Raw genomic sequence first — 14,045 nt, 5'->3', positions numbered from 1 at the left:
TAAAAATAAAAAATTGAAATGCTATCTGAAAGTGCTATACTTCCAGTGACACCTTTTAATGATTGAGATTTGCATCTTGTTTTGAGGTGTCTTATGACACCTGCAAAAGCAGCGTTCTATCTAATAAATAAACCTGTTTAAATTGCACATGTGCTTAACCATTATGCTGGTAAATTTTAGATTCCATAATTACTTTAAAATGGGTTAAGAGCTTAGTTTGGCTTGTGTTTGGCAATTTAGCGGATATTTTTCTATAGTTCAGTACTTCTTAAATAGAAGTATTATTTCTAACGAAAAAGAAACACCGTATTGGTTGCGAACGGTTGCGAATTGTTTTTTGTAAAAATTTAATCAATCATCATCTCAGGCTCCTGGAATCGATCCCATTAGACATATTCAGTTAACTAGTAGAGCGAAGACGTGCCTCTCGGTTGGGAGGCAACTGCTCATTCGAGTCGATTCGTATCTCCACTGAGTCCAGAGTGAAATAATTATGCATAAGCAAGGAGCCGATTCTTTCTGGAATCGAATCTCGGAACAAATCATATCTCACATCGTTTGTGCTTTCCAGAGAAGGCATTGAGCATTAAAAATGAGGAAGAGCAAGGAGAACATTTAAATATCAGTTTGTCTGATTTCTCTATGATTCACCTACAGAAATTACTCTCCACCAGTTCAAGGTGAGTTCGTTTTAATTCTGGGTATACGATTAAAGCACAACCATGATTTAAAAAATTAGCCAAGCTTCTACTGCTAGCTGATAACTCTTTCTCGTTAGTCACCAAGCTGATCGCTGGGCCGCTGTAAAGGCCCTAACGTGACAAGCGTTAAGTTAGCTGATGTCCGGAATGTACACAAAACCGGCAAATGTCCTTTACGCAAAATGGTTAGCTGAGTAGCTAGTTAAGTCATTTATGTCAAGAATTTATAGTCAGCGTGTTCTCTTCAACATGTAGATATTTAGCTTGTCGTGATGTATGTTGACTGATTTTTACATGGTCAAAAGTCGGGTTGTTGAAGTTGCCGGTATTCTCAGTGGTAACGGTGGCTACCATATAGCCGGATGGGTAACCTAGTGTTAGGTAGCTAGCTAGTTAGCTATTGATAGCCATACAGCACTACAGAATAGGCAAGATTCAGTCGCATGCATATGGATCCAACACGGGAGTGTACTTTCTTCTGGTGACTTTTCGAAACTAAGTTAAATGAGAATAGCGCACTGGTGTCGTTTTGTTCACTCAACGTTAGCTAATATTAACCCTAGCTGGGTAACTAGCTAGACAAGTTAAATAACTAACCTAGCTAATGCTAGCTAACTTGCTAACCCAGCTAATTTTGTAAATACTCGTATAAAACTTGGTATCGCTAGGTTAGTTAAAACATGATTTGAAATGAAAAGGAATCTGTGTGCTCACTGTGAGGATTAGAAGGGGATTATCATTGTACAAGGACATCGATGACCTATAATCAATTATGTAAATACGTTTGATAATACTAACGAAAATGGATGAACATGTGATTGCTAAAACATTTTCAAATATGAAGATTTTCTCCAGGACAAAGAATGATAAACACTGTCTTGTGAAGCATTCACTATGAAAGATTTGAGACTTCTGAGGGTGGAGCCGTCTAAATGTTTTGTGTTCGTTTTAAGAACGAACTAAAATATCTGCACAGTTCTTGAAATTCGAGAAGTACTCATGCTAGCTAAGGTTTATAAAATGTTCCGTCTTCAGTTTTCTCTAAGCCAGATTTGATTATTGTATTTTTTTCTTTGGCTTTTCTAGCCAGTTCCATAACATAATGTGTTAAAGGCCTACGAGTTCAATTGCCACATGTTGACAGAAACGACTACGTACTCCGTCGGTGGAGTCTGGCAGTGACAGGAAAGGTAGACTAATAATTTGCTGTAGTTCAGTGTGTCCTCAGCTGATGTCCCTTAGCCTTTTTGGCCAAGTGAATATAGAGAGAAACCTTTTAATCCACGTTTCTCTTGTCTTTATAGCATCGTAAATAATATCGACACAAGTAAAAGAAATCTGCTTAAACGATTCATTACACTGTACTCAAATGTATTTGTTTTGTAAATTCCGGGTACAATGAGTTGCCTTGTTTTCCCCAACTTCTCACAACCTGTTTATATAGCTGATGTGTTTGTTACAATGCTTGTGTGTGCCATGTGCATTTAGTTATGTTTATGTAACATAAAAGATATGTATATAATTCATGTGTTTGTACTGAGGTGAATATACATGTATCAAGAAGAGTATACATATAAAGGTGCACTCAGTGCACAAGGAGTGGCTATTTTAAAATCTGTTTGTACTGAACTGGTCAAATATGGTGTCACACCCTTAGTGCAAAGAGCCAAAATAATGTCAGTATTAACCCGAGTCATCGACAGCCTATTCCACCCTAAATGCGCCAACCATAAGCGTTCAGTCTATTCTTGTCTGTCATATTATTGTGATATTCCACAAGTTATATTTCTCTAGAGATCACAGAGAGTTTTCCAAAGTTCAGACTACCCTGAGGTGTCTAAAGTACCTACTTGTATTATTGGATTAGTGCTTTGAGTTGCAGTTTCTGTGTTTTTAAAAGGTTTACAATTGAAATGTAAAAAATCATATTAAATGAGTCATTGCAAAGGCTTAATTGCATTATAAAATTATCGGCTTAGGTTGCAAACAAATGAAGAGGGTCAGCCCTGCTAAGGAATTTGTTAGTTCCTAGGCATAGTGTAAACATGACTTGGTGCTCAGTTTGAATATGGAAAAATACCCCAAATGCACTATAATAAGAGCTTTGATGTGTGATCAATGAGTTGTTTATTGCCATAACCAGGTGAAAAATCCTCTTGTATGAGCAGCTAAAAATACTTTTAGTGCCACTAGGATGACCATAGCAGGACAGACAGTGGTGTTGGATTATGGATAATGGAAAAAATGCACCTTGCTTGGCATCTAATCATTTTCACTCTGATAAGGGTCACAATTGCTCTGGTAATTCAGGTCTCTCACCTAATAATGTGTTTTGTGTTACTGAGTGTACAATTACTATGCCCAGTTTCTTCATTTCTTCTGTTGCAGTTCCAGCCTCTAAATGTTTGTTCTTCCTCAGCCTCTAAAACTTTGATCTAAGTACTGAAGAAGGCGGCTGAATTAATTAAAGCTGGGGAAAGCAGCTTTGCAGAAGTTCGGTGTTACGATTAGCAATATTCAAAGAAAGGGCAATTGTTTACCAGTTTAAATCATTTCTCTAAAGCCAATCAATTAAAAGAAGGACAAATGTTATCTTTGACATTTCCTTCAGTTATTAGAACAACATGTCAATTACAGAATCAATGGGCTGAAATCTGATGCCATATCACGTTTGGTCCCAGCTGTATCACACAGCTGTATCAACTAGACTAAGGTTTTGTGGTTGTGGCATGGTAGTCTGCAGTTCATCATACTGACTGGGACTAGCAAAGACTAGCAAAAGGTAATAATTGGCTTTAGTGGAAGATGTTACAGGAGTGTGCTGGCCCATTGGATCTTAGCACTCATTTTGCCCAGCAGTGGATATCCTCATGCACCTGATCAGTGTTGTGTTCAGAACTACATTTATAGCATACCATCTTATATTTTTTCAATGTCCTTGGGGGAGAGAGGTCCAGAATGGCATCAGCATACTACACTTGTGCATTCTACTGCAAGCTTTAGTTTTTATTGACTTTTTCCCTGGGTATTTGGCAGCATAAACTGCTGCAAACAATAGGTGTTGCACAAGAATTTGGACTGGAAATTCCATTTGACTAGGTGGATGTAATACCTAATCACCTTTTCTCTTGTGACATATTGTCAGCTTAATGTAAAAACAAAGATCTGTGAAAGTGTTTAAAGGCATAGTTCTTAATATTGGAACCCTCCCACTCTTAAAGTAAAAATGATGGGAAAGAGCAGTTGGGTCAAATGTCAGGACAGAATGTCCTGTTCTGTTTTTGCTTTGTCTATTCTGGGTTTTTTTTTTGGGGGGGGGGGGTTGTGACCCAGTGTGGGACCTATTCTAATATGTTCCTCAGTGCCTCACAATATTTGTTGTTCCTCACTTTTCAGCTGTAAAGCATGGCAGAACCCAGGCAGCCCTCTGACAGGCCTCAGAGGAAGATGTCTACCTCTGGTGACAGTTTATACAAAGTGTTGGGGTTGGAAAAAGGGGCTTCAGCAGAAGACATTAAAAGGGCCTACAGGTAAGACGCCTCTTAAATAGGGCTGCACAGTTCTGCAAGGTCTGTAAGGAAAGCATTTAAGACTTGAGATCAAACGGCCTATGTTGTCCTGTATTGCTCTGGTATGACCACTTCTTAGGATGCCACCACAAAGCACTGGGTTTTTTTTGCAATTTCCATGTATTGTGATGTTTATGTGGAGGACTAAAACGGACATCTTGAGTGAAACATTTTTCAGTTCCTAAGGGTTTTTTTTAATATATAAAAGACATATGGAGAAGGGTTTATGCAGTAATGTGTACAGCTCAGCTACACCTGAACATATAAATAAAAAAGGCTAAAAAATACAACTGTTTGTTGCATATCCCTCATTTAAATCAATGACATTTAGTAAATTAGATATTTAATTCATAACCTTTTAAAGACAACATGAACCCTGACCCTTATATGCTAATGCTTGACCCATGTCAAAAGACAAGGGTACTGGGGAGATCTGGGCTGGATGTCTTGTGAAGTGAATGGTTTCTTGAGTGGAGCTGAGCTGGACTGCATTCTCTTTTTCCTGTAGGAAACTTGCCTTGAAATACCATCCAGACAAGAACCCGGACAAGCCTGAAGCAGCCGAGAAGTTCAAGGAGATCAACAACGCTAATTCCATCCTCAACGATGAGACCAAGAGGAAGATTTATGATGAGTATGGTTCCATGGGCCTCTACGTCTCTGAGCAGTTTGGAGAGGAGAGTGTCAAGTACTACTTCCTCATGTCCAAATGGTGGTTTAAGGTAAAAGTTTCCTTTCAAATTGACCTCATATTTCGCAGTTCAGATTAACTTATGCAGGAACAGAACAGAAGTTTGAATGAGTCCTCATTTCTGGGGTTCTAAGAGAGCCACATATTTGTGTTTGCTTAGTGGCGGGTTTTCCTTGTATTGTACAACTTGAGTAAAAAATGGTATTACTGTAATATAGTCAGTTTTGTTCTTGGACAGTAAGCAAAAGAACAAGTAAGCAGTCATAATTGTAAGTCGCTTTGGATAAACACGTCAGCTAAATGCTGTAAATGTAAATGTAAGCAATGAACGAGAGTGGCCTTTGAGCCAGGAGGATGCGGATGTGCATTTTTGTGTGAGGGAAGGGCACTGGCTGATCTGGGATCTGCTCTGCAGGCGATGGCACTATGTTGCACCGTCTTCTCCTGCTGTTGCTGTTGCTGCTGTTGCTGTTTCTGCTGTGGGAAGTGCAAGCCGCCCGAGGATGATGACAGCTACCAGTACGTGGACCCAGAGGATCTAGAGGCACAGATTAAAGCAGAGCAGGACGGCCCAGGTGAGTTCACTGGGAGAATGCCTGTGCTAATCTGCATGTGGTTTCGTCATCCTGGGAAAGGTCAATGCCCTGGAGGTCATCCTCCATGCCATCTCAGATGTTTGTGTGATTATAGTTGAAAGATTGGTAGCTGAAAGTGCAAGTTATTTCCTTGACTTGATTAGGGTCTTTTAACAATCTAGAATATATATTCTAAAGTGAATCGCCAACATAATTGCTCTGTGGATATGTACACTGCTTGCGATATTACTCTTTTGCACCAGTTGACTGGGGTAGTTTATCAGCATGAAAAGATATTACTGAACTAATGAATCTCTCAGTGCTAAATAATGCACACCATATCCAGTGTAACCGATTTCAGTCATAAAACTATGGAAAAAATATGCTGCATTTTAGTTTCAGATATGTGCAGCACTTAGACTCCTGAAGGCCGCATGATTTCTCAGACCTGCATCACAGGTTTTCTTGACACATAATATGGAGAAGAATGAAGTGTCCAACAAAGGCAGCATATGCTTTTGCTAAGTGCCATTTCATCCTTGGTTGTCTCTCTAACAGTGGATATGAATGGATAGATTCACTATTCCACTGGTTTCTTAGTCAGTCATCTGAAGTGCTGTAACATCTGCTGATGATGTTTTTAGTAAAGAAAGTTAACATTTATTCTTTTATAATGATCCGTTTTGTATGTGTAGTCTGTGGTGTTGTGGTAAGCTCGCACACTACTGTGCAGTGTGTCTGAAAAGCTAAGGTCCTTTTTTTAAGTGTGTTTTTATGTTTTTTTTTTTAAAACCTTCATTAAGTGCAGTTGTTTTCATTTCTTTTTTTATCCAGGATTATTGCTCTTTTTATTTGACCTTTTTTTGTTAGGTCTGTGTTGTCGCTTTACCCCGAATGCTTCTCGCGTTTACTGTATTGGACTTGCGGAGGACAGGCACAATTAATTTAGATTTTGACAAGATAAAGAAATAGGAATTAAAGTTCAGAACAACTCACCCGAATTAAGCTCAGTTTGTTCTTTGTGCAACTTTTTTCTTTTGCCAGCTGTGTGAAAAAGTCATCATCTACGTTTTGCACAAACCCCTGGCTCAGACCATACGCTACTTGTCTGTTGGAAACGGCTAAATACAGCCAAGTTTACGCACCACAGCCACATTGTTGAAACTAGTTTTGTGGCCATTGAATGTTGAATGTTGAATTGAATGTTGACTTAACGGTCATCTCCATGTAAGAGAGGTGCATTTCCTATAAGCACTTGCAATTAAAATTTTAAATTAAATTTTATTTCTATGTATTGCACATATACATAATGCATTCAACTAAACGTTATCTGTAGATATCACAAGTACACAAACCTAGAAATAATTAATCGACACACACAAAATAAATCTTCCTGGCACACAAAGCCGAATTGATTGACAACTGAAAAGTTTTGTGTCAAGCCCTTGTCAGCGATGGTAATTAACGAGTATTTATTGCATTATAGTTCATATCACACACCATATGCGCTCATCTAACATTCACAAGCTAAACAATTAAAGGCACTAAGTCAAGAGGTCATGCTTTATATCACGGGGAAGGGGGTTCAGATGTGAAATGGAGTAAAATCCACTCAGCCTCTCTCATTCTTATTTCTGTTATAAATGGCGACAAGTATTTATTTAAATACTCACAATAAACCATTATTTGCCAGTGTAGTCTGTTTGTTGATAAGGGCTCAATGTAAACATTGGTTTCTAGGGAAAATATCTGTATACTTTGTCCTTTTGACAAAACAACTGCTTAGCATTTACTTTTCTTCCACTGTTAATTCACATGGCTCATTCAATCAGATTTATAACTGGAGTTATCCATTTTATAAATAAATAATAACTGGGATGATGACAGTAATGAGATCAACAGTGCGGTAGACATTACATAACCATGGTAATTTGGATATCGTAACAGCCCTATGTGTGCCCTCTGCTCAGTCTGTCTTATTTAAAGGGATCTTAATTTCCTAGGATAGTGTGACGTTGACAATGAAGGCTGCACAGTTCGGACTAAATTGTACTATTTGTTATGTGTCTGCATATTGTTATTGCTTTATATCAAGGACACATGTTTGAACCCTTAATGTAACATAGTAAATGACAGCATAAAAAAAAAAAAAAAAAAGACTCGTTTCGATCATGTTGGATAATATAAATGTTCTGAGACTGTTGTGATAAATCACAAAAATAATTTAGAATCTCTGAGAGATAGTGATTCCTGCTGTGATTCCTTAGCAGGCTTCTTTGCAGCCATCTGTACTGCCAAGCGACTATTCATATAATCACAATTAATCGTGATAGTTATTGTGAAAACAAGCTACATTGTGCAGCCTGACTGAAACAAAACTTCTAGCTGTTGCCTTTCAAACATCCTTAATCTCTGAATCTGTACAAATATAGAATTGTGTTCAAATAATTTCCAAACATTATTTTTAAAGCCAGAATGGCAGAGCACTAGAGACCAATTTGGAATATTTTAGTAACTATTAAATCAGTAATAGCAACAGTTTCATGGTGATCTTTGAAATATTTACAATTTTATTTTTATTCTTTGGATTTGTTGATTTAGTGTAGTGTAGAAAGTTTTTATACTGAGTGTTCACATGTAAACAGGCACAAATGACATTTTTTGAAAAACCCAGGTTTACAAAAAATACAGGAATACATTGACTGTCTGCAAATTGGCAGAGTAAAAAACAATTAAATTAAGCATTTTTAACATTTTTATCACTGATATTTTATGCTAATGAGGGCAAGTGTGGGGCTTTTCTTCCTCTGGACAGGTGAGACGATAATAATAGTGCAGCCTGTGCCAAGTCCGGGTCTAGAGAACCCTGGTGATGATCCACTGGTGTCAAAATGACTTGTAAGACTGTCTGTTCAAGTTCTGTACTCCCATCAGCATGATCTTCCTGTGGCTTTGCTCTTATTAAAGATGCCCTGCTGGCTCTTGTCATTTCATCCACTTCTCTTTGGTTTGCTTGTATATTGCATGGCATTTAATCACCATGTTTGTTTTTTAAAAAAGGGGGGGAGGGGTGATTGCAGTGACTTGATCTTGTCCTCAAAACTTTTTTTTTTTTAATTAGTTTTTAAAGATCCATTATAAACTGAGATGATGTGTTTAATTGTTTGTCACTCTGGCATCTCTAGGGTTTCATAATTAAGCACAGATTGAGTGATCATTTAACAATAGTGGCTTTGGGGAATTCTGATTTATCAAAATTTCATCGTTTCAGTTTTAAAGATGTAAACAAAAAGTAATTTAAGAGTGTTTTGGTATATAATGCTCCTTTCTAGAGAAATTCACAGTGGTAGAATTGTCACATCTGGTTCTTAGTACTACAACTGCCAACAATTCTGTTGCCTTTCACACATCCTTAATCTCTGAATCTGTACAAATATAGAATTGTGTTCAAATAATTTCCAAACATCATTTTTAAAGCCAGAATGGCAGAGCACTAGAGACCAATTTGGAATATTTTAGTAAGTATTAAATCAGTATCGTAGTCTAAGTAGGCAGGGTTGCTTTGCATGGTGTCAATAAAACTTGAGATTTCATCAGGTGAGCTAGGACAGATCACATTTCTACCTCGCTGCTTAGCTAGCTAATTGTTCAGAATGCTGGGGAACTGCACTGTACCACATTGTAAAAAAAAAAAAATTTGAAAAAATACAGTATGCTGTGTATAGTAACTATAGCAAAATAATGTCTTGTTTCAGAGTCATTAAATGCTTCTGACATCTCGTTCCGAGCATTAGCTGCAATTGAGAACAATACTGACTGTAAAATTCTCTAAAAAGGTGAATTTTACACCAAAATACTCTTAATGAATTTGTTTACATGTAAACCATTTAAAACATGAAGAATTTTTGCAAAATTGATTAACTTCCCCTTGAAGTCTTATTGATCATTGCTGCTTTATCAGAAATCAGTAGATTTAATTATCAGAATGTACTAGCTGCTGAAATCCAAAATAATATGAATGTGGTTTTGTTCTGCTCATGTTCAAGATCAGCAAGAGACTATTTGACTGCAGATGTATTAAAGTATGTACTACTGAACACAAGTTCATAGTTTACCACCATATTAAAATGCTGCTGCTCTTTACTTTCTTTTTTAGAAAAGAGTTTACATCATCCCAATTTCACAGAACAAAAATATACAATTTAAAAGATTTAAAGATTTAAAATGCCAGTTAATGCACTGGTTTCTCAGTGCAGTCCCTTAGGAAATCAGAAGTGTATACTCCTTGTCCACCATGCCTGATTGATTGCATTTGAGATTGAGTAGAGAAAAAACTGTGAACAGGTTGGGGTTCCCTAGGATGGGACAGAGCACCTCTAATTTTCATCTTGATGAGCTATTTTGTAAGCACCAGTATTTATACAGTATGCCACATATCTTGTATCTGATAATGATAAAGACTAGATAAGTGGTAGAAAAAAAAGGTGGTGGGGAAGAAAAAGGTTTCACCTTCTGCAAGCTACTCAGTGAAGGTTGTTGAGATTTGGCTTAACTCTGAAGAGAGTGCATTAGAAAGAAAGAGAAAGGGTTAGAAGAAACAGTTCTCTCTCACTCACACTCACACACACACACACTTTGATGTCTTGTTGAAGCCAGCCCTTAATTGCATGCAGCCATACCTAGTTCATTGCTCACCCCCTTGTAGAATCAGTCAGTGGTCCATTTTTAACCAAGCACTGAACTTATCCTGTTACTTTCTGTCTGCTGCTTTCCCCCCCCCAATTTTTCTTTGTCCTTGTTACTCCCGTGAGTAACGGTGCATGGCTGAAACTTTTATGAGAACTGATGGTACATAATGGATTCACTGTGAACTCCTGTCTCGCTCTGCCCCTTTGCTACACATGGATGGTGCTCATAAGAGGGACGATAATCTGGATGAGCTGCATAAGGGAAGGGGAGGTAGGTTTCTCTTTGCTGAGCATGTTCCTAGCTTGGTACAAGAACACAGAGAGCTCAGGGCAGCTGCCACTTCAGAGATATTCTGGGCACATACTTTAAAAAAAAAATCCTTCCTCCATTTATCAGCTAGTTAGGGTTCCAGCCTGCAACGCCTGTGAGTAGCTGCATATTTGCCTTGTCATGTGGCAGTAGTGACTCATTTCAGTACTATGCTGGGGTACTCCTTCTCCAGTTTGCTGTCGAGAGAGTGCATAGACACGTGCCTCCACTCATTTTGAAATACTCTTTTCACCATCAGAGTAGTCAGGTGACACCAGTTTGTTGTTGGTACTGCTTTGTGTAGGTTTTAGTACTAACAAATAACAATCCCATTTTGCAAGTTTTATCTAGCTTCTTATAGGAAGATGCACAAACTATCAAAAACATCTCTAGTACAGATGGCTAAAAACAGAAAGCAGACCCTGCCAAACATTTCCAAGAGGAAAGAAGGTTTCTGACTGGCTTGTCGTATGATTCTGCTTTTCTGACATTTAATTCATGGATCACTCTTCAGACCGGTCAACAAAGAATGCCACTGGTTTGATTTGATTTAATAGGCAACTGAATTATCACCTATGTGGTGAGGTGGTGTTTTAATACTCAAGTTAATCAAACCAATGTCAAGTTGGCTGTTCAATGAATAGCTTACCTAAAAAACAAAATGTCTGCTTCAGTAAAATGACCTGATTTAATGAATGTCAAGTGTTATCCATCCATCCATCCATCCATCCATTGATGGATGGGTTTCATTGCCCTGGGCAATCAGGCAGTAGTTACTGATCCAACCTGCGTGTGATTATATTTTCAGCTAAACTTTGTATGAATGGTACTCCAGGAAGAGAAGCCTTATTCCCTAGATTTCCCTAGGTCAGGTAGTGCTCCTGTGTACATTCCTTATCCATGTCAAATGTGTTTTCTTTCCCCTATAAGGAAATGTTTTTGCTATGAACCTGAAATGGTCTTGATGTGACTGAATCATATATTCTGACTGTCTTGCTCACTCTTCCTGCAGGCTCAGGTGCCCCAATTGTGATTCAGCCACATTCCACCATCAACACTTCAGAGACCACCCACTTTGTAGCCAACCAGCCTGTGTATGCCACACAGCAGTGAGCCACCAACCCCCTGCCCTGCTTTCTCACTGTGGGACCTCCCTCTGCCACTGTTGGGATACTGGGCATCAGACTGTCACCACTGCTGGAGGACTTAAGTCGAAATGAGTGGCTGTTCATGGGGACCTTCTGCCAAGCTCATGTCCACCAATCGTCCCAGTTGTCTGTCTCTGATGATGTATCCTGCTCATCTGGAAAACTGTCTTGCAGTTTGGTATCACTAAGCCCTTCTTCTGGAAGGAACTTGGATTGATTCCTTTTTTTTGGGGGGGGGGGGGGGGGGGGGTTCTTGGTCTGATTTTCTTTCCATCAACATTATTTTATATTTATTTATTTTATTTTTAATCACTTTTGGAACTACCTTGTACTATGGATTCAAAATCTAGTCTAGCTGTGTGTAAAGCAGTAACTGCATGCCCTTCCTGTCCAGCACTTGCACGTTCTAAATGTGCTCCTGTACACCTTGCAGAACTCTCCCCACTCTCATGTCTAAGGTTAAAGTTAAGCGGCCACAAAAAGCCAGTTACTCTGGGGGGTTTTGGTTTTGTTTTTGTTTTTTTCCTCTTAAGCAGATACTCCCCAGGCTCAGGTGCTCACTCACACAATAGTAGCTGCATTTGCAAGATGTTGAACTTAGAGCATTTCATTGTAGCCTTTGTCATGCTCTGTCTCACACATTTAAATTGGTTTCACTGTCCTTTCTGACCAAAACCAACCGATGCAGCTCTGTAGCTGAGATGCAATGCGTAGCACTCAAAGCTGAGTCCAGTGGGTCCAGTCCAGCTGAATCCACATGTCTTAACAGCATACCACTTGAAAACTGCTGATGAAAAGTATTTATGGCTGTGCACTTTTTTCCCATTGGTTAGGCATTCAGAAGATATTCTGAGCCAATGCAAAACTTTTGTTTTTCCATTTCTCATAAGTACAAAGGTAATCGAATAATGACTAGAAGTATATCTGAATGCATTGTAGTTTTGTGCAGTTAATGGACTTGGGTTTGATCAGGTTGAAGTTGGGGAACGTTATGCCACACTATGTTGCTATACATAAAAACTACTATACATGCATTCGTTTGTGGGAGTATACAGCAACAGACATCTTTTTAAAATTAGTTTTATTTTTACACAACAGAATGTACAACCTGTTACAATTTTGTCACTGAAATGATGCATTTTGTAAACTAAGCAAGCTGTATCAAACTGTATGTGTAATAAGGCTGTGTTCACCTTCAGTTTTGTTTATCATTTCATACTGTCAGTTTTTAAAATTTTTAGATGTAATACCACAATTTTATTGTATTGGTGATTCTGTCCTAGAGTTTGTGATCATGCTTTTTATTTATTTATTTTTATTAAAAAATTTTACATTCTTTTTTTTTTTTTTTTTTTTTTTTTTTACAAAAATTAAAACATGTACCTAATATTCTCCTGTGACTTACAGGTATTGGAGTACAACATGCCAAACAAAAAGTAAATGTATGAGCCGATAGCATTTCATGGTTCATTAAATTGTTCTAATCTGCAATTCCTGATCTCAACTCTGATCTGTATAAACCTCCATTGGGGGTGGGGGCTCAAATTTTGCCACCAGCATCCAGTACACTTGAAAATTCCTAAAATTTTAGACATGCTTTTTCAAAAGCACACACATGAACAAAACTTTGTTTGACCAACATAGCTGTTTCTGAGTACAGTGGGAGGCCTGATCCTAGTCCAGTGCAGTGACTGAAGCATTGTCTGCCGTACGTCTTCCTCACCATGGGTTTGTCTCCTCTGCCCTGCCTGGAGGACAACAGGGACCCTCTTGCTGCGACTGAATGATTAAATCTCTGTTGCTGTTTCTTTACGTTACTGTTCAACATTATTCTTTGTCCTAAAATGTTTTATTTATATTGTTGAATATAAATGAATTAAAAGTTGGAGGGGATTTGTAAATTACTTGTTTGTGATTTGTTCTTTAGTCTTGGTATGTTCTATATCTTTCCGAGAGTTAGTCCTGCTATTCCTTTCATTTGCCTTCTTTATTACAGGGTATTCCATCTGATGCCATATGTTAATAATACAAATTGTGAACCACAGAGTTGCTAGTTATTAGTTTAATGACGTGTGTGTGTGTGTGTGTCATACACCAGTTCGGTGTGTTATACTTGGGACTATAAGCCTGTCTTAATTAGCTTTTAGCCCTGTGCAGTTACTTATTAATAATGTTGCCACTATGCTTAAACATGAAGCATGAGGCTAGACTCCCATAAAGTGGAGCTTGTGTAGAGACAGTGATTCCAGGGTTTGATGAAGTTGATGGAAGACAAGAGCTTCAAGTCATCTCTGTGACTAATGCTTTGGATAATGGAATAGCCAGATTTAGTATAGATTGACAGCTGTTTGCCAAGTTTACAA

At 38.2% G+C, this 14,045-nt stretch overlaps 1 protein-coding gene across 3 annotated transcripts; it reads left to right on the top strand.

Moving 5' to 3' along the window:
- The first annotated feature begins 488 nt into the window (after nt 1–488).
- dnajc5ga (DnaJ (Hsp40) homolog, subfamily C, member 5 gamma a) lies at nt 489–13,586 on the top strand. Of its 3 annotated transcripts, XM_027000948.3 has the most exons (7): nt 489–680; nt 4,098–4,231; nt 4,779–4,992; nt 5,377–5,536; nt 8,352–8,434; nt 10,456–10,495; nt 11,547–13,586. In XM_027000948.3, the coding sequence occupies exons 2-5, from the start codon at nt 4,107–4,109 to the stop codon at nt 8,429–8,431; spliced, it is 579 nt and encodes a 192-aa protein (XP_026856749.1). In that variant the 5' UTR covers nt 489–680; nt 4,098–4,106; the 3' UTR covers nt 8,432–8,434; nt 10,456–10,495; nt 11,547–13,586. The 3 variants fall into 3 exon arrangements, with proteins under 3 accessions (XP_026856749.1, XP_081552520.1, XP_026856741.1); XM_081696394.1 differs by lacking the exon at nt 8,352–8,434 and having other exon boundaries at nt 493–680; XM_027000940.3 differs by lacking the exons at nt 8,352–8,434; nt 10,456–10,495 and having other exon boundaries at nt 502–680.
- Nucleotides 13,587–14,045: the final 459 nt, after the last annotated feature.

Source organism: Electrophorus electricus, chromosome 2, assembly GCF_041902795.1.
Source record: "Electrophorus electricus isolate QZ-2024a chromosome 2, ASM4190279v1, whole genome shotgun sequence".
Classification (NCBI taxonomy): domain Eukaryota; kingdom Metazoa; phylum Chordata; class Actinopteri; order Gymnotiformes; family Gymnotidae; genus Electrophorus; species Electrophorus electricus.
The sequence above is the reverse complement of the archived record's forward strand: the minus strand, read 5'-3'. Positions and strand labels throughout refer to the sequence as shown.